Below are 27287 nucleotides of genomic sequence, written 5' to 3' on the forward strand. Positions count from 1 at the left end.
AATACATTGCATAACTCACGAATGCAACCACTTGATGGACGTACCAGCGACTGAAGTGAATTGAAACAAGGTACGAAACATTCGTTTCGATGAGACCCAGAGAGATGAGACCTCACATGTGATGAGCTGAACTACCAGATCCACCCACAATCTCATCTATCAGGATTTCAGCTGGCACTGAATCCTTTCTCAGAGGATGGAATGAGCATCTCTCAACATCATTGCGTTTATCCAGCACATTTGGTGTACATGCAGCCCAAGAATAATGGAAGACGACGAAGTTTCTTACAGTTGCATGTACACCAACGTAAAATGTAAGATGTGGAGACTTTATTACCAGTCCTGTCCAGCAGTATCACATAATGGCATGTAGAGGCGCGTGCTGTTGTGGTCCTGCTAATGAAGATAATGCCAGGTTCATAATGTTGCTGCTCCTCATCATCCTCTACCTCCTGTGCGGAGCCGCGGTGTTTTCAGCCCTGGAGCATCCCAAGGAGAAACAGGCGAAGGAAAGGTGGGCTCAGAGGTTTGAGCTTTTCAGCCAAAAGTACAATCTCAACAAAAGTGATCTGGAGAAGTTCTTGAGACATTATGAAGAGGCGAACATTGCAGGAATACGGGTGGACACCCTCAGACCACGCTGGGATTTTACTGGAGCCTTTTATTTTGTCGGTACTGTCGTTTCCACCATCGGTAAGAATGGTTAAAACGTGAACATATATCCTGACTATTCAGTATAAGTATTCGTAAATATATGTTATTTTAGATATATTGTATTAATATAGCCTAACTAAATTCACAATATGGTTTATATTAACAATTTATTTACAACATTTATAAATAGTAGATGATAGTGATAATATATATAAAAGCTAAATATGTAATTTATTATTAACGAACACAAGTCAACCATAGAAATTGTGGTTACAGTTTACATTAGTGTTATGTTGTTGTGATTTATTTATATTTATCTATTTGTATTTACAATTTGATATATTTTGATTTATATATAAAATTGAATTCATTCAATTCATTTTAAATATATTTGAAACATGCATGAACACTAATGTAAAGTGTTGCAAACTGTTCCCTTGAGCAGCAGGAGAGATGTTAGACTATTGATGCAGGTCACTGTCTGCATGTGGCTATTAAAGTTATTGCTTATAGACTAGAGGCTGATATTATAACAGATTTTGAAGTGAATATGTTGGGCTTAGCCTGAAATTTTGCAGCTTTTGAAACCCCTTGATTTTGTACAGTTTCAGATCTGACACCACAAGAACTGAGATTTATAAAGGATCGTTATATGAAGTCAGTCGAAAATATTTCCTCCTTCGTTTTCTATACATTTTACTATTCCAAGTTGGCAAATATTGACATTAATATCATCCCTAAGTTAATAAAATGCCGTTTATCTGCATTGAACACTACATAATGCAATAAAAGATGTTTACACAATTTCCCAGTTTCCCTTGCCTGTATTCCTCACTAATTCAAGGAACATTTCCCAAACCCACAACCTCACGATTTCCAAACGATGAAGACCTTTGTAGCTTATTGTTTTGCAATTCGCCACATTGTGTTCATCTAACTGTTGCTGTTTAGTTTGGTTTCATTTCCTTTCTCGTGAAGCACCTTATGAAATGAATGTGATAAAGTCTTCAGACCTGAGCTGAGGATGTGAATGTGCTTGTCTTCGATGTCCTCCTTAATGGTGGCTTTTATGTGAGGGGCAAAAACATTTATGAGAATAATAGTGCAATCCACTTGTTATTTGCATTTCAATCAGCGTGACATGGGAAAAGGTGGGAGATGTTTCAAGATCTGTCACCAATAGCAACACTTTCTTTTTTGAGGACGAAGAAAATAGTTTGTGGTGATTCAGCTCAATAAACAGCCTGTGGCAGATATGGTTTATTCAGTTATATGTAGTGTGGGTATAACTGTGCATTTCTTCCTCTTATATTTCCCACAGGGTTTGGAATGACCACTCCTGCCACAGTTGGTGGCAAAATCTTCCTGATCTTTTATGGCCTCATTGGTTGTGCAGCCACCATTTTGTTTTTCAATCTGTTCTTGGAAAGAATAATAACCGTGTTGGCTTTTGTGCTCAAGTCCTGCTACGAAGTCCAACGGCGACGCAAAGGAGTTTTACCTCACGACAGCAGACGAGACTCGAGCAATGCGAGGCTAGACCTTGCAGGATGGAAGCCCTCAGTGTATTGTGTCATGTTGATTCTTTGCATGGCGGCAATGATCATTTCATGTTGTGCTTCGGCCATGTACTCCTCAATCGAGGGATGGGGGTACTTGGATTCGCTGTACTTCTGCTTTGTGGCATTCAGCACCATTGGTTTCGGGGATATGGTCAGCAGCCAGCGAGCCAGATACGAGAACCAGACCATCTACCGAATCGCCAATTTTTTCTTTATTTTAATGGGCGTTTGCTGCATTTACTCGCTATTCAACGTCATTTCCATTGTTATCAAACAGGTGCTCAACTGGCTCCTGAAAAAGCTTAAGATACATTGCCGTCACTGCCCCGGGAGGCCTCTCCGGCCCCGTAGGAACGCGGTCATGCCGGGCCATCTCCGAACACGTGTTCGTAACATATCCATAGACACGGATGCAGTGAATGATAGCGAGACGGATGGGCGCAGGATGTCTGGAGAGATGATCTCAATGAGAGACTTCCTGGCGGCTAATAAGGTCAACTTGGCGATCATGCAGAAACAACTGTCTGAGACGGCCAACGGCCATCCGCGGCCATGCGGCTCAACAAACAGGCACAACGGATTCTCTGGTGGGGTCGGAGCCCTAGGCATAATGAATAATAGGCTGGCAGAAACCAGTGCGGACAGATAAATGTTACTTTTACAAACAAACTATCACAATGACTTTATGAAAAAGCCAGATTGCACTGCCCATAGTTTAGCTATATTGTTACTTTTATAATACAGACGTAGACTTGTACACAGTCTCTAATATGTGTTGAATGCTGTAGCTGAAATATCCATTGCTGCTCTAAAGGTAAAGAAGATTAGGAACTGAAGCTCAGGTCTGATTGAGGTGCTGGGAGAGGCTTTGCTGCACCATATTTTGACTCAAACTTTTTTGGTTATACTTTATTTTAAGGTGTCCGTGTTGCATTTAAGTACTGAGTAATATTAATTGAGTACATGCTCTTTTTGCATGGTTTAAGAATAGAGGTTGGTTTAGGGTTAGTTGCATGTAATTATTCATAATTTATAGTTATTACAACAAATGTAACGTGTAACAATGACACTAAATTAAAGTGTTAACACTTTTGTTATAATCGTTTTTTTTTTTTTTTTTTTTGGGCCAAACTAACACTCTGTATGCCAAAATCAAAATGCACAGATGCCATGTGGGTAGATCTACAGTGGGGTCTACAAAGTCTAATCTATAAAGTCTGAGACCACTTGTGTGAATATATATTTTGCAGTCTTTTTCATAAATAAATATTTTAAATTATGAGCATAAGAGCATTTTGTTAACATCTGACAGTCACGTGATCAGTGTCACAAATGTACTAATAAGTATATTTATAAGTATTAAATATTTACATATACCATTCAAAAGTTTGGGGTCAATAACTTTTTAATTATTATTATGGAGAGAAATTAATTCTTTATTCAGCAAGGATTCATTAGATTAATCAAAACTAACAGTAAAGACATTTATGCTATATATTTCTATTTCAAATAAATGCTGTTCTTTTGAACTTAATTTCCATCAAAGAATCCTGAAAATGAGATTTCACGGTTTCCACAAAAAATATTAAGCAACTGTTTTCATCATTGCTAATAATAATAATAAATGTTTCTTGAGCACCAAATGAACATATTAGAATGATTTCTGAAGGATCATGTGACATTGAAGACTTTCAGAATATTACTGTTTTTTTTGTATTTTGTATCATATAAATGTAGTAGCTTTGAAAAGTTGCTGCCTCAAATTTTTAAGTACAGTTGCTTAACTTATTTTGGAGTAATGTAAAAACAAATGTTGTCGTAACTTATTGATCATATAATTTTTTTACAGTGTATAAAATGTATTTTCAGTGTGGTCTCAGACTTTTGGACCTCTCTTTCTGTCTTCTGTCGCTTCTGAATAGAGCATTTCTTTTTAGGGTAAGTGAACCAAGTGATAAGGTGATGCAAATTACATTCATCCACCAGTAGCTTACTGTCCTCTTCACTGTGCAGGCATGCAGATATGGGCACAAGGAATAAGATGCTATACAGTTATGAGAGCCAGACAGCTCGCATGCCATCTGCTTCATGACGTTGTACTGCAAACACTTCAGAGTGTCTAACAGCTGTATAAAATTCATGACTCGGCAGCCTATTGATTGCTTGAATTGCTTATCAGGTATTTTAGATGAACTGAAATGTATCAGAAGTGCACTGAATGAAACGAACAATGTTCACGAATAGGCCTATGTGCAGTGCAATGCAATGCAATGCCAAAATGGGTATGATGCAGGACATCAGATAATTTTCTCCAGCACTTTGTATCTTGAACTTTGAAACCTGCTCACTTTATTTTGAGATGAATGACTATGTAATGGTGTAATGCATGAGAAATTATAATAAAATAGGCTATGCTTTGCCAGTTTTGCTGGGAAATCTTGTAAATGTGTGTGATACTTAATTTTATTTACCCTTTGTCATTCTTTGGTAATAATTCCGGTTGTTCAATCGCAACATTCAGCGGTCACCTTATCTAAAAATGTCGTCTGTGGCGGCAACACATTGCCTCAGTCCCTCATCGCATAACTGAAACTGGCGCTACTTTCATGTCTCTCGTATTACTTCGCGCATTCGCTTTCTCTCTCAAATCCCATCTTTTATCTCAGTTATTGACTGTAGCCTACCTCAGAGGACTTAAATATTAATAATATTACCGAAATATTTGCTGTGGCTTTTATTTTGTAGACCGGTTGTTTTGTAGGCTACATTGCAGGGACTATTTTTACTTAGAGGAAGGATTAAGATAACAAAAGAAAAAAAAATCTCATTTCAAAACAGACTGATTTTTCATGTCTACGTATTTATTTATTTTGTGATTGGCAATGCTAACACTGTCTGTTGGATGTATGAGAAAGAAAACGAGATGAATTATGCTTATGTTGTGTAAATCGATAAGTCATAATGAAGACTGCGTTTCTTTCACGCACTGTCTGACTGAGCTGCAGGCCTACGTGTGAAGACCCGTTTATTTGGGTTGGTAGGACGTTAGATTAAATCAGGCAGTGATGACATGATCACAACTGTGTGAAACTGAGCAAGAAGCAGAATTCCACAAAACCATAAAACAAGGCACTTTGTCATTGTGGCACCAGCAAGTCTGAGATTAGGCTACTCCTCCATGGACGATTGCATCGAAAGCCATACAAGCCAAAACATTGTCAACTTTACGCATTTAACCCAAGACAAATAGTTCCAAAGACAGCACATCCCGACTATGACAAGGAAAAGCATGAGATGAGTTGAGACAAAGGGGCCAGTTTTGCCCATTTATTAATAATAATTAATAAAAAATAGAATACAGATTTTCTCATATCATTTGTCTTATCTTATTATTTTGGGTAGAATGAGTAAGTTATGGCTACATTATTTTTTAATAAGACAGAGAGCTAAAACAGACTCCCTTTGACCCTCTGAATGGCACAGACTGCTTTTACATATCAAACTGCATCAGATCATTCCAAAATGATGCTAAGAGGTCTTGAATCAAATATTCAGTTGCATAATTCTATATCATGTCTAACCCACACGTTTGACTAGCATGTTTTAATTCTGCCATTTGCCATTTTGAGTAACTATTGAATATTTTATAGGAAGTATGTGATGATTGGTATGTGTGTGAAGGCTAATTCCTTTCCCAAATGTTGATATCAATCGAGTAAAACATATCATATTCCCTTTAGAAATCATGACTAAATTATAGTCTGCAGTCGATCGCTGGGCGATTCATTTGATTAGTGATTCAATTCTGTCAAAAATTCCCTATAAATAGAATGATTACTTCCCTTTGAGCTAAATTGATCTGCTTTCCTTACAGAGGCCTGTCATGTGTGTGTGTGTGTGTGTGTGTGTGTGTGTGTGTGTGTGTGTGTGTGTGTGTGTGTGTGTGTGTGTGTGTGTGTGTGTGTGTGTGTGTGTGTGTGTGTGTGTGTGGCCACCTGTGGCCACCAGCTTTCAGAGGTGATGTGAAAGCCAGCAAGCCATTTAAAAGATTTCCAAACAGTAAAGAAAATAGATGTTTTCTCTAGCATAATCTCTTACTTGTTCAGTCTGTGCTATCAAAATTTGTGAGTGGATCAGTGCAAAGTCAATGATCCAAAACTCATATTATTGCAACCTAGCACATTTCTTACCCTGTTTGCACTCTAGACTCTAGAAGACTCTATTTGTGTTACTATGTCTGTTATTTGATTTTAAAACACAGGCACATACATTAAGTCCAAGCTCCAAATAAGATTTATTCAGGCCTACCATTCATTAAACACAAACTCACTGACCATAACCATACAACTTTTAAAATCTACTGTCATTATGTAATTGACTCTTGGCTGAATGTATTTATTGCAGTCACTTGTTTACCCGAATGTACAAAACAAGATGATATTGTACATTTAGTTTGCATTATGCCGACAGAATTCACCAAATTTACTGAACTCAGTATTTGAATCCAATATGAAAACACTTGTTTGGACTTTATACTGGCTTTATATAGCCTATTTCTTGTGACAACTAGCCCCGGTGTCCCATATAGCCTATGGCGTATATCACTAACAAAAAGTTAACCATAGTTTATCATAGTTTCCACCATAACGTTCTACAGTTGTTGTTATTTTTTATTATAACTTTAAAAATGAAATTGAGATTTTAAAAGATTTATACAGTGCTCGAGAAGCATCTCATGTCATCGTATTATTATTTTCCAGTGCTACCAATAACTGTGGTAGCTGTGGTATTTTAGTGGATACTGTTTCTATAAACATATTAGCCTACTCATGGCGATTGCGGTCAATGCCCACTAGAGGGCGCCCGGATGTTAAAAAAAACCCCAGAAGATCCCTTTTGCAGGTGATAAGAAATTTGATCTCAATCAAACATACATTTTTATCTTTTAGTTGTTGTTGTTTTTTTCGACAGTTTCCCCTCAAAATGTAAAAAATTATCTGATGGAATTTACGTGAGTGTTTCTATTAATTAATTTTTTATTACTACGTGGAACAATTCATTTAGACTCCAGAGGATGCATATTTTTGAAAATATGCATACATCTGCATGATTACCTAATTTACTCAAAAAAATTTTCAGAAAATAGAATTGAAAATTATAAGCAGTAAATCCCACATTCTGTCGTCGTGGCTTCAGCGAATAAAAAGTCAGAAATACATTTTTGTTCCTGCATGCAGCAGTTGGTGAAAAATGATCGAGGATGAAACTGTACCATATTCCACTGGAGTTGTAGTCCGGCGCGCGGCGAACTCCCATTGAGTGTCACTTTCCCGCCCGCGGAGATGAACTACAACTCCCATGAAACCACCGCAGCGCTTCTGTTAATATCAATATGGCTTCTGTCAGTCAGACAAAGGCGAATCAGTTTTTGCCTTGAAATGAAATCAAATTAGGGAAAGGTAGCGGGAGAGTCGGACATCGTCCTATTTGGCTGGTTCATGTCTGGCGACGGGGATTGCAAGGGACGGAAACACTGTCAGTCGAGTTGAATAAATGCTGTGGTGCACGGAGGCCCCGCACGCGCACAATCAGGTAAGTCTGAGATGCCAAATTATAAGAAAGGCGTCATTTGTTAAATCTGTCTGGAGACATGAAACATGCATTGACGTGCAAATGACACCCGGGGGTGAACGAGCTCGGTTCGACCGCTGGTCCGCATCGCATCCGAAGTCACATCTGCTCTCATTCTGTGGTGGGATAGGGGTTTGGAAAAGAAATGCTTGCAACTGTGCAACAACTGACACTGTGTTGACATTGGTGTGTTGTGTTGATACTTACCTCATTTCATAAATTATTATGACTATTATTACATATTTATGTACTGTATATATCTATATTATTAGTATTGTTGTTGTTGTAGTTGTTGTTATTATCATGTTTTGTGTTTTAACAAGGTGTTGCCAGCATCCTATATCATCTGGGTATAGGGTGTATATTGGGTGAAGGATTTTGGTTCGATAGTTCTTGCAGTGATTTTTATTTTTTTTTAATTGCAGTGGTTTTTAATTAAGGAAAGTGGCACTTTTAAGACCACACAAATTCAAAGTTGTCCATGTTTTCTTATAGATACTGTACTGTATTATACAATTAATCCAAAACACTTGTAATTGTTATTTTTGTCTCGAAATTAAATTGCTTAATTTATTTGCAAACATTAATCCAGAGTGGATTTTTAAAGTAGATTGGCTGCATGTGTATCCCACCTTACTTTTTTATTGTAAAGGCTTTACAATACATTACATCAAGTTAGATACATTTTTTATTTACCAAGCCAACAAACTACAAAAACTGCTGATCAAGCTAAAATATGGAATATGGTTTTAGTATTTGAAACTTCAGCATCCATTGAACAATAACCAAAGTCAGTGTGGATGTCCATTCAACCTGTTCTTATATCTTACTTCAGGACAGTTTGCATTTTCTCTGGCTGAGAATCTTTCTGGACATATTTCTTTTTTAGTGCAGAAAGCTTGTGAGACACCCCTTTTCTATGCCATATCACTTCATTTTCTGAGTGGCCAGTTTGTCCTCACAATGAAAATAACGTGGGGTAAAGTTTATAAAATAAAGAATGTGTCTGAGCACGACTGAATTCATTTGAGGTTTATATGAGGTTTAATTTACATAGTAGGCTTATTAGGAGCAGGGAATAGGGGTTATTAGTGCACATTCTAAGCCCACCTGACATCATGTTTATGGATTATAATTACAGACAGTGATTTAAATCTTTTTGTTTTTTATTAATAACTTAATTTAAATACGCAGCTGAAACTGGAAAACCTTGAATGGCATTTCAAACAGCTTTGATGCAGTTCAAGTTTTGTGTGACTTAGCCTAAATATTCATCTTGTTTGTTCTGTAGATGCTTATCATATTCAATATGTTTATAAATATAATTTTAATTGTAGAACCACAGTGGGCATCAGGTACTTCAGTCTCTGGATGGGCTGTGTTTTCATTGATCAGTGGGCTTGGACATCTAATAATTACCAGCTGCTTATAGAGGTAAACTGGTATTTGAAAGATAAACACAAGTTACATATGAAACAAATGGGCTGTAAAAAGTGCTTAAAATTGCGGAGACGTAAAGCGAGATTTGGGATATTTTGGATGCCGTTCTGATGAAGAGAAGCAGGGCATATGGACAAAATCAACTTTGATCTTGAGCTGCTGCAAAACAGATGAGTTTCCTCCTCTGCCTCCGCACTATAGTTTCATAACTATAATCGCTAACACTTTATTTTACAGTGTCCTTGTTACACATCTTACATGTAGTTCGTTACTGTAGTAATAACTATAAATTATGCATAATTACATGCAACTAACCCTAATCCTATAAGTACATGCAGTTAATCAATATAACTTAAATATAACTTAGTACTTAAATGCATAATTACACTGTAACACAGACACCTTAAAATAAAGTGTAACCCTATAATCTATAGATACATTTATGCTTCCATGCATAAGTCAGGTTAGAACATGAATATGCAAATAAAGGAAACAATGAACTCCCGAGAGCATTAAAATTGCATGCACACCAGTAGCCTTGCATTTAAAGCTTGATATAGCAAGATTGCATCTTTCTTGATTGTTATTGTTGTAAGTAGTGATGCATTTTTCATTATTAAATACTTATTTGTCTTACTAGTCCTACACAACTCCATGTGGGCAGGCCAGTTAACTGAGTTGGTTTGTCATCAAGTGACAGTTTAATCTCAGTAGAAGTGGTTGTGCGTGCCTGTGGTTGGACACGTCTCCATACTGGCGATTCTGAATTCCTCTATCATTGTGGTTTATCGCCTAGCTTGGCAGAGATTACTAAAAACTAGATTTGATGTGCAAGGTGAAACCTTTACATTTGGGATTTTTTATTCCCATATAAGACATATTTTGTCATCCTGAAAATGTATACGTGGTGCACTGCACACACATTAAGTGACTGTTTTATGACTTTGTTTGACGTTGTTCGGCTTCTACCGCTAAAGGCTTGTTTGTTACAGGGTTAATGTATTGTTCTTTTGTAGATACATAAAAATTAGACTGATCTGATACCGAACGAATCCTCAACAACCCCTGGATGGATTTATTGTTGTTTTTGCTGATTTGCTGTATCTGATGCCTCTGGATAATTAAACCTTTTGAAGCTTTTTAAAGGGTGCTTGGGTGAGCAGAAATCTTTTTTTATTCATTTTATGCAGCGCAGACACCAGGAGACAGTCGTACTCGCTCATCAGCAGAATTTATTCTTGAAGAATATGTCGCAGGGAAGTTGAAATCTTCATTTTGTTAAAAGGAGCCTCACCGCGTTCTCGTTTACTTGATTGCATTACACTGTGCCATATGGAATGCATATTGCATTGGCACGAGTTTTGCATTTGCAGCGTCACAAGTTGTAGCTTCCTTTCAAAACTCAGGCATTGACCAAATGAATTGAAATACAATGTGTTATAACAATTCAGCAAAGCATACGTGTGTGTGTGGGCAACAGTCAGCCTGGCATTGAGAGGACTATTCTCAGACAAATGCCTTTATGGAGATTCATCCTCAGCTTTTTTACTGAAAGTAGGTTGGCCGCCTCAGATGGAATTTTTCTTGGCAGTTTTCCCTAAAGTTAACCTCCTTCCCCCTCCTCACGTGTTCCAGCTTTCTGCTGTTTAAAGTCTATTAAAAATTCTGTGGTAATGCATGCAGTGTCTTTGCCTTGACCTCAGACAGGCTCCGCACTTCTGTTGCAATGATTGGTCGATAAAGGTGTGGTGACTGACATTTTCTTGGAAAAATAGCGTTTAGTTAGAGCTCATGCGCATGTGGCCCCTGCCACACCTCCTCCGCTGCATTTCTTAGACTAAAGCATTGTTTTTTTTAGTCTAGGCTATGTTATTATGACTTTTATTCACTATGCAGCCATGTGTCGTGTTTTATCAGCATGGGTTTAAGGATTTCCTCCGACATCAATTCTCTAATGCCGCAGCTCTCTCTTTCTCTTGGCAGAATGTCCCATTATACAGATGAGCCTCGTTTTACCATTGAGCAGATCGACTTGCTGCAGCGGCTACGTCGAAGCGGCATGACAAAGCAAGAGATCTTGCACGCCCTGGACACCCTCGACCGGCTGGACCGCGAGCACGTGGAGAAGTTCGGCCACCGGCACGCCCATGGCGGAAGCGGGACGGCCGTAGTCAACCACGGCAACAGCAGCAACGCCACCACCTCTTCCAACTCCTGCACTACCTCCACTAACAACCTCGCAGCCTCTTCTTCAACGACCTCTACGGCCACGCAGACCGGTTACCGTGGCAATGGCCTCTCACCATCTCCTAGCAACAGCTACGACACCTCCCCGCCCCCGACGGTCCCCACCCCCATGCCGGTAGTAGCACCCATGGTCCAAAATGGACGGGACGGCCTTGCCGCCATGCCTAACGGGAAGCTCTCCCCGCCCCGCTTCACTGTTAGCAACACCTCCTCGAGGGCCTTCGCGTTCGAGCATCCGGATGAGGAAGTGGACATCGATGACAGAGTCGAGGAGCTCATGAGGTCAGTGGGATACTCTCCGGATGGGTCAGAAACTCATGAGGTGGAATGTGAAGTCAAGATTGGGAAACGAGTGCTGGTTCTTATTAGGGGCTTTCGCACCGGGTAGTTCTAGGAACGAGCCACCAGGGTGGTTCCCCGAGAATTAATGGTTCCCAACCATTTTCCTGGTTGCATTCGCACCGCCAGTAGGAACTCTGAAGTGACGTAAGCCGCGCTTGTTGACGTGACTTTTATTTTGATGGCGTGATGGACCTTTATTTTGACGCACACAGCGCTCTCCGTGTTCATTAGTTTACGATCTGTCTAACAGTCCTGTCTAATACGTTATTAGATAGAACTGTTATATATAGAAAGTGGACAGTATATGAAAAGGTATTATCTTATGCCGTGTGGTTGATGTCCAGTGTTGCTAGCTGAGCAGAAATACATAATCATGTTTTGCTTGGCCCCCTCAAAGTTGCGTTGGATTTTCTCCTTAGCGTAAAAGTTAAGAGGTCCATCTATCACTGTTTTCCATGTTCGTAGAGTTAGTTTCTGGCTATATATAATATATTATGGCTAGAAAATAATTCTGGCTAGTAAATATATAGGCTATAATATGTGTGTTTACACAGCTTTTTTAAAAATGGCGGATGCTGTTGTTTTTAACTTATGTTCGGCCAATCAGCGTACACTAACGGCACTGCTCATACACAAAAGAAATATATTTGAAATATATTTTCAGTATATATTTGGGAATATATGCAAATGTTTGAAATTGGCCCAATAAATATTTTCTTTATATTTCAGAATATATTTTAATGTATTTTTTTCTGTATGGGTCCCCAAAAGTGTCAAAATATATGTGGCATATATTCCAAATACATTGAATATATTCTGAAATATATGATGTTAAGTGTGAAATATATTTATTGGGCCAATTTCAAATATTTGCATATATTCCAAAATATATACTGAAAATATATTTCTTTTGTGTATGGTAGTTCCTATAGTGCTGGTTTAGACCCTACTCTGAAGTAGGAGCTAAATTAGTTCCTCCAAAAGGAGTTCCTAGAACTAAAATCGTTCCTAGTTCCTGCGGTGCGAACAAATAGTTCTAGGAACTATGAAAAGGTTCCTCTGGTGCGAAAGCCCCTATTCAGAACCTGTTCTCATTTGAAAATGTTGAACTTACAAAAGAAAAACTGAATGGTGCAACATAATACACAGTAAAAAAAAAAAAAAGAAAGCAGCCTAGTCCAAATTATAAACAGTTGACAAATGAATGGTTCTTTTAAATGAATCACAAGTGAACTTATCAGGCTAAAATGACTAATACTCAATCTGACTCACTCATTAACTTTGTTCATATCTGAACTTAAACTGTACTTTATTTGTGGTTTGTGAGACAGTTTTGTGACTGGTTGTTCATATGACAACATTTAAAGTCGGCATGAAACAGAAGCTGCGATAAATCTTTTCTTATGTATTGTGACGTATGAGTGAAACGGCTTCTTGAACAAGAAAAAATGTAGGGCAGGACTTTATTATGTCTATCGGTAATCGGACTGGATCGTTAGATCATTGTGATTTGCTATTGCTGTGATCTAATGTGAGTGACAGGTTGTCCCTGCGCTGCATGACTGTCCTCGCCCCAACACACAGAGAAGAGATGTCCCTTCATTTGGGAGAAGTTATTATGAATAAAGATTACGATAGTAAATACTGAAATATTCCATAAAAATGTGGAAGTTCATGGTGACTTTAAAGATACACGTTAGGGACATTTTTGTAATACATGGTTGTTTAAAAATGTTACCAAAAATAGTATTGCGGTTTTTCATTTGATGTCATTTTTTAGTCTCAGTGTCTCTCTCTCTCTCTCTCTCTGTTGTTGTAGAATGGACAGTGCTATAATTAAAGAAGAGATTAAAGCATTCTTGGGGAATCGGCGAATATCACAGGCAGTAGTTGCCCAAGTTACAGGTTAGTGTGCTTTGCCTTTTTGTTTTCCAAATTGAAAAACTAATATATTGTGATTTATTCTGTGACTAACATTGTCCTTGTTACTTTGTGTAATGAAAAAGAAAGCAGTTAAAGCACACCATGATATTTTGTTATGAAAGAAATGTCAGCTGTAACGTACGACTGCCTTTTATTAAAAGGGGATAGTTCACCCAAAAATGAAAATTCTTCCATCATTTACTCAACCTTCTGTTGTTCCAAACCTGTATGAGTTTCTTTCTTTTGTTGAACTAAAAAAGAAGATATTTTGACGAATGTTGGTAACCAGACAGTTGACGGCACCCATTGACTTCTGTAGAAGAAGAAAAAAATACTACAGAAGTCAATAGTCTGGTTACCAACATTCCAACACTATCCCTTTAAGGTTGTAGGATTTGTCAAGTCTGGCCTTAGAGAGACATTTGCAAGTCAGATTTTGCCCTTATATGCTGTGTGTCTTTCTCTGCAGGTATCAGTCAGAGCCGGATCTCTCATTGGCTGCTCCAGCAGGGCTCAGACCTCAGCGAGCAGAAGAAAAGAGCCTTCTACCGCTGGTACCAACTAGAGAAAACTACACCTGGTAATATGTCCAATGTCTTTCTAACATTTCTATCATTCATTTTAACATTTCTGTTATTCATTTTAACTTCAACTCTAAACATACCCCTATAGAATTAAAAAATATATAAATGATTGGGTGATAAAAATGTTCCAGGAACATATCCTATTTGGGATGTGTTTAATTTAATTTATTGATTGTGTGCATGTTAATCTTCCCTATTTACATTACCTCTCATATGGAAGCTTGTTTCCATCATGGAATAAAACATTTTTTAAGATAATTGCGACTTTTTATCTCGCAATTCAGATTTTTTTTTTCTAGTAATTGCGACTTTACATCTTTACAAAATTACGACTTCTTTTTTCTCACTATTTCAAGTTTATATCTTACATTTCAAGTTTACATCTCAGAATTCGGACTTTTTCTCACAATTGCGAGTTTATATCTCGCAATTCTGACTTCTTTTCTCAGAATGGTGAGATATAAATTTTGCAATTGCGAGTTATAAAGTCCAATTCCGAGGAAAGAAAGACTGACTTCAGTTGGCAGGTGATATAAACACGCAATTCTGACTTTATAACACGCAAAAAAGAAAAAAAAGTCAGAATTGCAACATGTAAACTCATAAAAATGTCCGTAGCCATCATCTAATGGTCATTTAAAAATAATCATTAAAAACACTAATTTAATTAACACTGTTAAATTGAATCTTTGGCAATTGAAATTTCCATAATGTACATTATAATCTTGTGATGCCTAAATTAATCGAAGCATTTTTTTAATTTTACATTTTTGTTAATTGAGTAGTTTGCTAGTTTTTTTGTTGTTTTTTTTACACAAAATATGTAATATCAGTCATGTACAGCCATAACACGAATAATTACTGTGATCTTGTGCTCTGTCAGTTTCATCCAGGCTGATCTGAGGGAAGATATTAGATGTTCAGTGAATAGATTAGAAGATCATGACCCAAACCCAGAACACCAGTTTCTCATTATCAGTTGCTTTCAGACACAGTGAACAGGCTTTAGTCTACCAGAGAGTCTGTCCTCAGAAGCACACAGACTGTTACCCTTATGACACTTCATCTGAGATGACATGTCATGTTTGTGCCCCAGGTGCAACACTAGCGATGCGGCCCACTCCGATGGCCCTGGAGGACATTGTGGAGTGGCGTCAAACACCCCCTCCCATTAGCAGCACCCAGGGCAGCTTCCGTCTGCGGCGTGGAAGCCGCTTCACCTGGAGGAAAGAGTGTCTGGCGGTCATGGAGAGGTGAGAGGATATGGTAAATTGTGTGAATGGTCTGGACAGGTCACTGTGGGTCGTCCCATGAAAGTACATTTCTGTAGGTTTTATTTGGTGGCACTTAGAAGGTTACAATAAGGTTCCATTTGTTAACATTAGTAGTTAACATGAAAAATATTTCCAAAGCATCTGTTAATGTTCATTCCAACATTTACTGATACTTAAATTGATTCATATTATTCAATGGACTTGAGCTAACATGAACTTACAATAAACAGTTGTCTTTAAAGGTACAATATGTAAGAATTTTGCATTAAAATATCCCATAATAATCCCGTGGAGTCCTGGACAAATGCGGAAGTTGTAGTTGTAGCGTCTATCAAGCAACAAACGTTAGCTTGTTTCGTGCTGTCATTATGGAACACAATTATTCTTTACCGATTGCAGCTGGTTCTGTCGACAAAGCATGCTTAATTTTATATTTTCCACATGTAGTATGGTTACGGTTATGTTTATGTAAGGAAAGTATTATTGCTTTAGATTTGTGTTTAACGTTAGTTTATTGACATTGTTTATCTGGTGTTTATGGCAATGTAAATAAATATAGCATGTGTTATACATAAAGATTAATCAGTATTTTGGCAAATGATGTGGGTATGTTCGAATGTACTTTTACAACAATTGTTTAGAACACGTAAAACTGCGCCGCGTTATCACAACAATGAATTCGACATACAGAAACATCTATGATAAGCAATTTAGTATTAAACCTTACTTTTATTGCTGTTAATTCATTTTAATGAAATAAAAGTGTGATGAGGTTCAAGAGTCAGGAAGGAAGAAGACGGGGTCGGTGTGACTGGGACTCGTACTTTATTAAAATAAAACAAAACAAACAAAAGTCGCGCACAACGCGCATTCACCGTGGCAACCGCGACGGCACAAAACAGTTCAAAAATGAGAGCTCGGATCCACCGGTTTACTTTCTCTGCGTCCAATTTTCTCTCCAGTCTCTCTCTCGTTCCAGCGCGGCTTTAAGCGGCCTCTCCACGCCAATAATACTGCAATAAGGTGTTTGTCATTTGCACTTGACCTACTTGCGTCCCGCTCGTCTCGTTTCTCTCTCTCTCCCGTTACAGACCGCGCTGAACCACGCCCCCTCGCCACAAAAAGCATGTCATTAAACACAACATTTATAAAAATAGAACTTTACCCCATCCATGAACATGATTTTTCGATTCCCGTCTGACTGATTTATATCCACGGTGGAGTTTAAAACGACAGTTCCCATCATTCCACGCTCCTTCACATCGTCATCAAGCTACGCCGTTGTTGTTGTTTGGAATGTAGCGCCCTCTAGCGGCAAAAATTCTTGCATATTGTACCTTTAACTTTTATTTCATTAAATAATGTTAACAAAGATTAATAAATACTGTAACAAATGAATTTGCTCATTGTTAATTTAATTTTAAGTTAAGGCATTAACTAACATTAACTAATGGAACCTTATTGTAGTGTTTTAGCATTTAACAGTCCAGTTAGACATTACCAGCTTTTTCCTAAAGGTCATGAAAATTCTAATAAGAAAATGTATGCTAATTAATAAACTAATTAATTGAAAGCTAATTTCTGCAAATATTCCCTTGTCATAATTAATTGTTCAATAGACAGTCGTTTACTATGAAAAAAAATCACAGGTGGTAACAGGATTAAACAACAAACAATTTGTACAGCAGTCAAAATTAATTTAAATAAATACACTATTGTATATATATTGTTAATTTGTTTGTTTATAGTTAACTAATGTTAATTTATACAATTTACATTAATTTTAAAGTATTGTTCATTGCTAGTTCCATGATACCCAATGCATTAACTAAGGTTAACAAATTTTGAAACTCATGGTAGTGTTAATTTATCTTTTAATTTTACTTTTGATTTAATTTTATCTTTTAAACATTGTTTTATTTCAATTAATTAATATTTTACTTATAATTAACTCTTTAAATGAAGCATAGCATTATACGTATAGAAAATGTTTTTTGCTGTGATATCATTACTAGTATCAATAATTGTGAAATATCACTGGAATTGGTATTGACCACTGAAATGTTGGTATTGTGACAAACGTAAAACGTAGTCAACCTAAATCTAAAAGTAGGTTATCTAATCTAGTGTAAATAAAGACATAATGCAAGCTTATATTTAAAGCTATTTAATGTGTGAATTGCATGATAATTTCATCTTATCTGCCTTTGCTGTCTTATGTTTTTGCTCAAGTTATTTCAACGACAACCAGTACCCCGATGAAGCCAAACGAGAGGAAATTGCCAACGCCTGCAATGCAGTTATTCAAAAACCAGGTAGGATGTTTAAACACAGCCCCCATAAAGAAGATGAATGCATGTGTAAATGCTTGTTATCGTGGCCCCAGACATTATTGATGAGCTCTGCTGTGATTTGATTAAGGGAAGAAGCTTTCAGATCTTGAGAGGGTCACGTCTCTGAAAGTTTACAACTGGTTTGCCAACAGAAGGAAGGAAATTAAGAGAAGAGCCAACATAGGTAATGTTGAAGCCCTCTGGGGACAGACCAAGCTCGAATTACACGCAACAATGCATTTTGAATGTGGACAATGTAATTATTTCCATTGCATTGTTATCACCGTGCGGCAGCTGTCTCATTCAAAATGTGCAGTCATCAGAAATATTGAATTTACAGAAAAAATGCCTTTCAGAAAACACCGTTCCATCATGTTGGGTACATCATAATGGGCGCAGATATGTTATGGCAAGGTCTGTTTTTTTCTAAGAAGCAGCAATCCTGGAGAGTCATGGGATTGATGTCCAAAGCCCGGGAGGACATTCCAACAGCGATGAGATCGATGGAAATGACTACGGTGAGCAAGTAGCTGCTGACCAAGTTTTGGGAATGGTAAGGGATTTTTTCAAAATATATATATATATAGATATATATATATAAATCAACCATCCCAACATGATTTAGCTTGAATGGCTAGAATGATATTTAGCTATATTAAAAAAAAAATTGGCCTTTAATTTAATTAAAAATTATTGTCATGTTATCGCTAAAAAACTATTATTTGAAATGCTTCAAATTAATTTAGGCATCACAACTTTATAATGTACAGTATAAAAAATATTATCATTTTGAGATTTGCTAAAGATTACATTATACACTAATAACCGATGTTACAAATATGTTGCCGATATACTGTGGTTTGTATGAACAATTTCATGCTCCTTTGTCTTTTAATGACACAAAGTCATTCAAACAGGTTTGCGGGGGAAAATCAGAGGGCTTCAGACCAATCTCTGGTTCTCTACTCCCTTATAGGACGACAACGCCGGCCCAATAGAACACCAGGACCCCATAGCTTTGGCAGTGGAGATGGCCGCTGTCAATCACAGCATCCTGGCTCTGGCGAGGCAGGGAGGAGCTGCCAGTGACATCAAGACAGAGGTGCTGGATGATGAGTGAGAATCTTCCCTTCGACGTGGAGCGCGGGAGGGAAGCCGAAGGAGAAATGTGGGGTTACGAAAATAAAGCCAAACAGTTGGTGCGTGAACTGTGATTGAGGAATATGGCCAGGTCGTGGATGACCAAAGTGAATACCGAGGTTATAAAGACTGTTAACCCAACATTCCCTCCTTCCACCTCCCTCCTACATGTGTCTTTTCATTAATACCGCTTTCCTACGCGCAGCAGGTCGGGGAGGCGCTGCGTTTAAACTGTTGATGGAACTTCATGTGACATATCACCCTGCCATATCCCATACTTGGATAGTGAATTTCGTCTCTCAGTTTTCCTTCTTTCAGGAAGTCTTCTTTGCAGGATATAAGAGGTCAGTATCATACTAAATGTTCACTGCCTCAGCCTCTCCAGGGAAAGTGTGTTGGGAAGCATATTCTCTCTCACTTCTTAACTTATTTCTTTATCTACGTGCAGTCCAGCATTGCTGAAGTTGCATTTTGAACTTGTACACTTGTCACCAGGGTCCAAAATTAACACTCGCCAACCACCAAATGCGTACCAGCGGCTTTGCCAAGTAAATAGAACAAACTTACTGGGCTGTTGTTTAGAACTGTAACATAGTTGGGAGATGATTAAAACTACATGTGTACGTCCTGGCAAAATGAGTCGGAATGCGCACGGGCTAATTACGAGCTGCTGGCAAAACAAGTGAAATATGTCAATTTTGGTCGAATTTGTGGTTTTCACAAAAATTAGTTCACTAAGCCTTCGTCTAGCGATCCCTATGCTCCAAATAGCAATTAAACATCTAATGATCTTTATTTGTATGTTTTCTGAGAGGTGTACCTTCCTAAATCTTTCCTTTGTTTTAATAATCCATGAAAAATTGCCGTTTTTCTCTGCTCACTTCTCGACTACTGGCGCTTCCCCTCAACACAAGTTTGGTATCGTTGTAAAGCTAACTTTGTGAATATTCATAGCGAATTCTCAATGGCATGAGTGAACCAATGAAATGTGATTTTCAAACTCATGCTGATGTAAACGCTTGAGACAGTGTGCGATCACGATATATACACACAGAATTACAGTATTTCAAAATATCAGTCTTGGCAAGTATTCACGCAAACATTATCTTTTATGTCTTAAATGAACATTTGGTTAACTGTTGGGGAAAATCATCTGATCTGCAACATTGTATTAGATCCGTGCAGTACAGTAGGTCTTAATATATAGGCTGTCTGTCTCATTATTGTTAATCAAACAATTGCGGTATCATGGGGGAAAAAAGTTGAATATATATTTTTCCTATAGAAAACAAAAAACAAATTTGGTGGTATTACCAGGGATTTTAAGGTATGATTGCATCAAACTATTTTTGAACAACTAATTTTTTAAAAACATTTGCTCATTGTTACTCATTTTGCCAGCACGGTAACCAGTCCTGTATAATTAGGCTGAATTTCAACATTTTTTTGTGACCGTTTTACATAAAATGTGAAGTAAAAAAATTCAAATTCAGCTCTAGATGAAGCGCAGTACAATTGTATAGAACACAAGGGATCTTAAGATGTGTTTTTTAAAGTGTTTTAAAAGTTTTGACATTTAAATAACATTATTTTAAAAGTTATTTTAACTCCATACGTAATCTTAATAATGGCTAAAATGCTACAAAAAAACCAGTGTGATACACAGTGCATCAGCTGTAGTGTACATCGCTGTAGTGATGGTGTTTAAACAAGATTAATTTAAATACGCAACTTCTCTGGAAAAGTTTTCATCATGTACAATGTCTTACAGCCAAAGTGTAGCATGCTAATTGAAGCATCACCACTACAATATCTAAACTACAAGAAAAGAAATTATAAAAACGTACTTCACCTCACTAAATAAAAAATCAGTTGTTGGACGATTAGTGGTAACTCATAACTTAACATATTACATTTCTTAACTGTGACATTCTGCCCTCGCTAATGCAAGCGTTTTCAGTCAACGGTATATGTTGCTAGAAAAACAGCAAAATAATTGAATTATCATTGAGATAAGAATATCTCAAGTACAACAAAATAGTTTTTTATGACCAGAATTAAAAAAAAAATTTTCCATGAAATTGGCAAAACGTTAATTCTGGACCCTGGTTGTCACATTAGAAATTGCATAGGACTGAATAGTTGCATACCATAACCGGCCTGCTGGCTTCAGCAATTACGTATTGCACTTTTAATTACTGGCGGCAACTTATTTATGTTCCTGCCGCTACACAACTGTGCATCTCTGCAGGGAGGCATCGAGGGCCGCCTGGAAACTGAAGCCTTCTCGTGAAGATTGTGCCATTATATTTCAGCATTAGCAGACTAGAAAATCAGTCGGGCTCTTCTGCAGGCCTCTCTAAAAGCAATCAGACAACAGCCGTTTAATTGAACGTATATAACCTCAAAGTGTTCTACTCGGCCAATAACTGTGCAAACGTTCCAGCGGCACACGGCTGGAAAATGTTGTAGCATTGGGAATTTCTTTGTCTCAGCGAATGGGAAAACACTTGACAATCAGGATGACAACGTTCCAATACAAAAACCTGTTGGTGTTTGCCCTCGTGTCCAAATATGGGGTTTCTCTGGAAAGTGATGATAACTCCCCTCCATGGGGATTAATAACAGTTAGTTCCGAAATTAAAGTGGATTTAACCACTCTAATAAAAATCCCATGTAATTGCTTGTTTGTTTTAATAATCATAAAATGTCACTTTAAGGGGGAGGGTTATGGTGCTTTGGGTTCTTTACCTCAACATACTTTTTTTTTTTTTTCTTCCTTTTATCTGGTACTGTTTCAAAGAAAGATAAGAGGGATGGACTACTTCAGGTTATTTTCATTTGTGCTTCAGAATCATGGTGCTTGTTTTAAAAAAGGAAAGGAGATACTAACCACGTGCTCTCTCCCACCTTTTACTGTCTTTCCTCTTTGCCTTTTAGGAAGCTGCTTTCTGTGTGTAATGCATATCATTGCAGGCACAAATAAGCTTTTTTTAGACTTATCAAAATAGCTATCAGATGACAAACCTGTGAAAAGTATCAGCTGCTTCAAAAAGTTCTCTCAGAATGTCTGAAATACCATTTCAACTCATAAACACACCTTTGTTTCTATTGAGCGTGAGGACTACAGATTTATGTCGATGAGATCGCCACTAGCTAACTCGTAATTAAAACGTGAATTTTAAACATTGAAATTGGGCTTCAGCCTTGATGTGCAAGTATTTCTAAGCACTTAAATTACAGAATATGTCAAATCTGTCAACACGTCATTTCTGTGAAAATTAACTGTGGGTGACGCTGTTTAATTTAACGCTGAAGTTCCTAGATACATTTATTCAGCTTATCATAAATGTACTAAGTCTATTTGCTAAAATATGTATCAAAAGAATATTGTGTGTTAGGAGAGAATATTAATTGGAAATTAAATTTCTCACTTACGATAATTCTGCCAAGCAGAAAAAAATGCATCAAATGAGACGTTGTTTTTCTAGTTATGCCTTGTAAATTGGTTGAAAGGTCGTTATGTTTTCATTTATAGGGGTGACCAGGACTAGTTGACACACTTTTTACTCCAGTGACTATTTGTCAGCGTGAGATTATTGTTGAAAGGTAATTTCTGCATAGACACAAACCTTGCTGTAACACTATATGGGCTAAGTTGTCACAGTGGCAACCCCCACAGCATATTTTTGTTTATATTATAAGTATTATGTTATTATGTTCATTGGCTTTTCAGAAAAAAAAGCAAAAATGTCAAATTATTGTTTTGGCTAACAGAAATTGTAATGAACTTTATAAAATTCCAACCTATAAAACTTGTCCCAATCTAAATTTTGAAGGTACACTATGTCATTTTTGGCCTTTTATCGGTTAAAAGACAAACCTGTAGGGCTGGGGAAAAAATCGATTTGATTTAAAAATCGAGTTGGTAGGTCAAATCGATACATATTTTCAAAAAATCTTTTTTTTTTATTTTTTTTCTCCCCCTCTTCTATAAATATAGTATATATAAATACTATAAATGCTCTCTGCGGCGCAGCCCTCGATGCTTCACGACATCACGACAAAAAGACCAGCATGTTTAATTTTTTAACGGTCCTCCACGTCGACGGCGCGCGAGTGAGTGAGTGAGGGAGAGTGAGTGAGAGTGTGTGTTCGCGAGTGAGTGAGTGAGTGAGTGAGCGAGTGAGTATGACTGTGTTTGTGTGCGCGAGAGTGAGTGAGTGTGTGTGTGTGTGTGTGAGAGAGAGAGAGAGAGAGAGAGAGAGAGAGTGAGAGTGCGTGTATGTGAGTGAGTGTGTATGTGCGAGTGAGTGTGTGTGTGTAGGCTATGTGAGTGAGCTTGTGTAGCCTATATGTGCGAGTGAATGAGTGTGTGAGACGGCTCGCGATGACTGATCGTAAAACAACGTGTAGTCTGACATGTTTCTTGTCCACAACATGACAAGATTTTTAGGAGTCAAAATCATGTAATCTGACAGTGACTATAGTAACAGACAAACAAAATTTTGTTTATGTTGATGCACTTTAATTAAATACAATAAATATATATTTTTAAAATATGTTTACAGTTCGCAGTTATTTTGTTTTAAATGGGGGGAAAAAAATCGAATCGAATCGTAAATCGATTTTTTTGCATAAAAAAATCACAGATTTTTTTAGGGGGAAAAAAATCGCCCAGCTCTACAAAACTGCATATTTTTTTGCTGAAGAACATTGTTTTGGTTGCTCTTTGACTGCGTAAGGCCCTGATCACACCTGACGCGTTTTTCAGGTTCGAAAACGCGAGGTGCACTGCACTTACCATCACACAGAACGAGCAGTGTGCTGCGTTTTTTTATGTTGCTAGGCAACCACTGAAACAGCTGTCCTGTCAGTCAAGTAAACGTCAAATCTGCCTTTTATTACTTTTATTTACTTTCTGTTAACATTGTGATAGTTACGGTTCGTGGAGTCGTTAAGCTCCTGGTAACCCGCGAGAGCACCACAAGTTTATCCTCCATCATCGCACTCTCCGGGCGTTCAATCAACTGTAGCGTTCATCACTACAACGGAAGGCCCGCCTCTCCATTCACTCGATTGGACAGTGGAAAAAAACACGATGACGTCGGGCGCTTTTTCCGCTCGGAGTTGCTTTTTTTTCAACTTCAAAAACGCGAGGCGCAGCAGGCGGTAAAACGCGAGGCGCAGAAGGCGCATAAACAGCGCGCAGAACGCTCGCTGCCATAGGAAACCAATTGAAAACAGGCGCCTCTCACTGCAAAAAACGCGTCAGGTGTGATCGGGGCCTAACTGTGCAGGCATTCACTATAGGCTTAAGAGATATAGCCAGTTTAGATGGGAAGGATCTCAACTGTCTAGCTGAAGACGTTACTGTAGCTATACCCATTAATAGAAACTTTAAAATAAATTCCAACGCAGCACTACAATCACCATAATGAAATAACCCTTCACAATAGATAATGCTTTACAATGAACTCTGTTAGAGAGCTACATACGGCAATTTATCTGTTAAATAAAATACCTTGCTCCCCTATTGAGTAATAAAACGCTATCTCCACTTTTACAACATTTCAAATACTTGCCATCTCCGAAAAGCCAAGCCGATGTTGATTCTTGTTTTATTACGAGCTCCCTCAGCAGACTCTCCTCTGTTCATCGTTTTTTTTTAAACTGGTGATTTGATATTCAGCGTGCTCCATGTCAACCTTTTTCACTCGTTGTGACAACTAACCTATGCCACTCCCACACCATATACACGGCAAGCAGATTTAAGGTATGTCCGACTTGATGCGGCACTGTGCAGTCATCAAAGTACCGTGAGAGCGATAAGACAGCAGACGTTCGCTCAAGTCGAACACACCACTTTTCCATATTTACGGATATTACGAGACAAGCACTGGCGAGTGGCGTATATATGCATTTTCCTGCCGTAAATCAATATTGTTAGTATTTTTAAACCCCTCAGATCTAAAATATATTAAAAAAAGTAATAATAGGCTTAACATAGTGAATCAGGGTATGTTTGGAAGAAGGATTGAGGAAAAAAAGTTACATAGTGTACCTTTAATTCGACTTTCGTTATATAACTCACTCTTGTCTGTATGCACAGTATGCAAATGTGGTTTCATTGTTTAGCGGCTGTTAGAAAAAAATGTGATGGAATGGTTGGATGGTTTGAATCCAGCAAGGAACATCACTGTAGCAATTGTGCAATTTTGACTGAAAATGTTATAGTTACTGAAATACAGTCGTTGTGGTAAGTTCCCTGTGTGACAACTCGCCCTGGTCTCAAGTTCTTTAACTTTCTTCAGTTCACTGAACCTCCATCAAAATATTAGATGCTATTATAGCGAGACAATGAACAGTATTGCAAACTGCCAAATCATACACTCAGCTAAAAAAAGGTTTAGAATTGTCCCTGAAATGTGTTTTAAGTCGTTGCCAACCCAAATTTTAGTGTGAATTATCATGAGCTTACACAGCAGTCATGTAGTCTTGTATATTTTATTATAGGACACAGTCAGCCCAATCTTTCTAACACAGAGTCCCTCATTAAACACTTTCTTAGAAACAGTATTGAGGCACAATGTGATGGACTTGTGCCCGGTGACTTACCCAGAAGTCTTTATTAAGCTAGTGTTGGAATGTGTTTGGAACAGAAGTCTGTCGTGAAAGAACGAGGGAACACTTTGACTGTGTTTTTAATCTGTCCATGTTCAATATGTGAATATATTAAAAATATATAAATATATTCTATGAGTATAAAAAATGAAAATATATCACTGTTGTATTAACTTGAAATAGTCTGATCATGTATCTCTTATTACAGAATTTAGTGCCTTTTTTGGACAGTAGACTGTTCTGTAATTAATATGTAGTATAAAATGCATATGCTTTGTTACTTTTTTAAGTTTTGTTTTGACACTTATTTTTGGTTTGTTTTCAAAATTTGTTTTTAAGTTGTTTTTATTTTAGAACTGTACCTTCTAGAGAATAAAGACTTAATGAGCTGAAAGACACTGGCTACTTGTACTTTATATTTAAATTGTGCAAAATATTAGGCTAGATTGTTTGAAGACATGAAGTAATGTGAAGCAATGTGAGGCGTTTATATCAGATTGTGTGATTCAATTTGATTCAAAATTGATTAATTTGGGGGCCTACATAGCAAATATCCTTTAATTAATTAACTAATGTTATACATGAACCCCACATAATTATAATGTTAAAGGTTAAAATCAATTGATTTGTAGGCTAAACAGAAGAAGGGTTTTATAATAACGTTACATTTTCAACAAACATTTTTTTACAAATTGGCTATTTAAATAGTAGCAGTCAAAAACGGATTTATTCAAACACAAAGAAAAGGTTGAGTACAAATACAATGACTGCGATATAGAGCATACATTTATCAAAATGCTCCTCTCGAAGTTCATTTTTCTAGCTGACTGAGTTTTTGGACATTGAATGGCTTTTCTGAGGTACGTCAATGTGACGTTAGATGACATTGTTTACAGAGGTTTTATTGGCGTCTTTCAGCGGTTGAAAAGCTGATTGAGCGAATACATTGTAACATGATATGTATTTCGGTAAGTTGTAAAGTATTTATCAACTTACCTTCTGATGTGAATTCATGTTTATCTCGTGCTGTAGAGCGGACGGGTTTATCGTATCACGTGCGCTCCGCGTTGTCGCTTGTTTGAACAGCGATCTGTCACGCCATGCGTCAAGAAAGAGCCCATTTCCAATTATTTAAGGTTTATTGTGCTTGCGATTTCAATTTTCAATAGCTCAATCGCAGTTTCCGTCAAAACAAAGGTCTAGGTCTCGTGCAAGTGAAGAAATTAAGACAAAAGTATAGTAATTTGCCCACTGTTATAAAGTAAAATCATATAGGCTACTTATAAAATGTTAATTTTCATCTATTTTAGTGTTTGTTTTACAATATAAAAGGTTTTTACTGTTAGAAATAATATTAATATAAAATTATTTATATGATTTTTTTAATTATTTGGCTTCCTAAAACAAATACCAGTGGGAATGTAATTTAGGCGCTAAAAGAGGTTTGAGTCCACGTTCAGGTACAAGTCAATGCTCAGATTTTTTTCTTTGTTGGATTTGCACACTGAACATGGGTTGGAGCTCTTCATTTTG

General features: G+C 37.3%; 2 protein-coding genes across 9 annotated transcripts; both read left to right on the forward strand.

Annotated features, from left to right (window-relative positions):
* Nucleotides 1-362: 362 nt before the first annotated feature.
* kcnk13a (potassium channel, subfamily K, member 13a) lies at nucleotides 363-2865 on the forward strand (the record flags this gene model as incomplete). The annotated part of the gene is made up of 2 exons (XM_081394215.1): nucleotides 363-693; nucleotides 1976-2865. The coding sequence occupies 2 exons, from the start codon at nucleotides 363-365 to the stop codon at nucleotides 2863-2865; spliced, it is 1221 nt and encodes a 406-aa protein (XP_081250341.1).
* Nucleotides 2866-7631: 4766 nt separating this feature from the next.
* hmbox1a (homeobox containing 1a) lies at nucleotides 7632-26067 on the forward strand. 8 transcript variants are annotated; one of them, XM_081347489.1, is made up of 9 exons: nucleotides 7632-7808; nucleotides 11271-11816; nucleotides 13696-13781; nucleotides 14269-14379; nucleotides 15480-15636; nucleotides 17890-17972; nucleotides 18079-18174; nucleotides 18425-18543; nucleotides 18967-26067. In XM_081347489.1, the coding sequence occupies exons 2-9, from the start codon at nucleotides 11272-11274 to the stop codon at nucleotides 19108-19110; spliced, it is 1341 nt and encodes a 446-aa protein (XP_081203615.1). In that variant the 5' UTR covers nucleotides 7632-7808; nucleotide 11271; the 3' UTR covers nucleotides 19111-26067. The 8 variants fall into 8 exon arrangements, with proteins under 8 accessions (XP_081203615.1, XP_081203621.1, XP_081203618.1 ...); XM_081347495.1 differs by having other exon boundaries at nucleotides 18425-18508; XM_081347492.1 differs by having other exon boundaries at nucleotides 18428-18543; nucleotides 18896-26067.
* Nucleotides 26068-27287: the final 1220 nt, after the last annotated feature.

The sequence above is a fragment of the Scardinius erythrophthalmus genome (genome assembly GCF_964197995.2).
Source record: "Scardinius erythrophthalmus genome assembly, chromosome: 19".
In the NCBI taxonomy this organism is placed as follows: Eukaryota; Metazoa; Chordata; class Actinopteri; order Cypriniformes; family Leuciscidae; genus Scardinius; species Scardinius erythrophthalmus.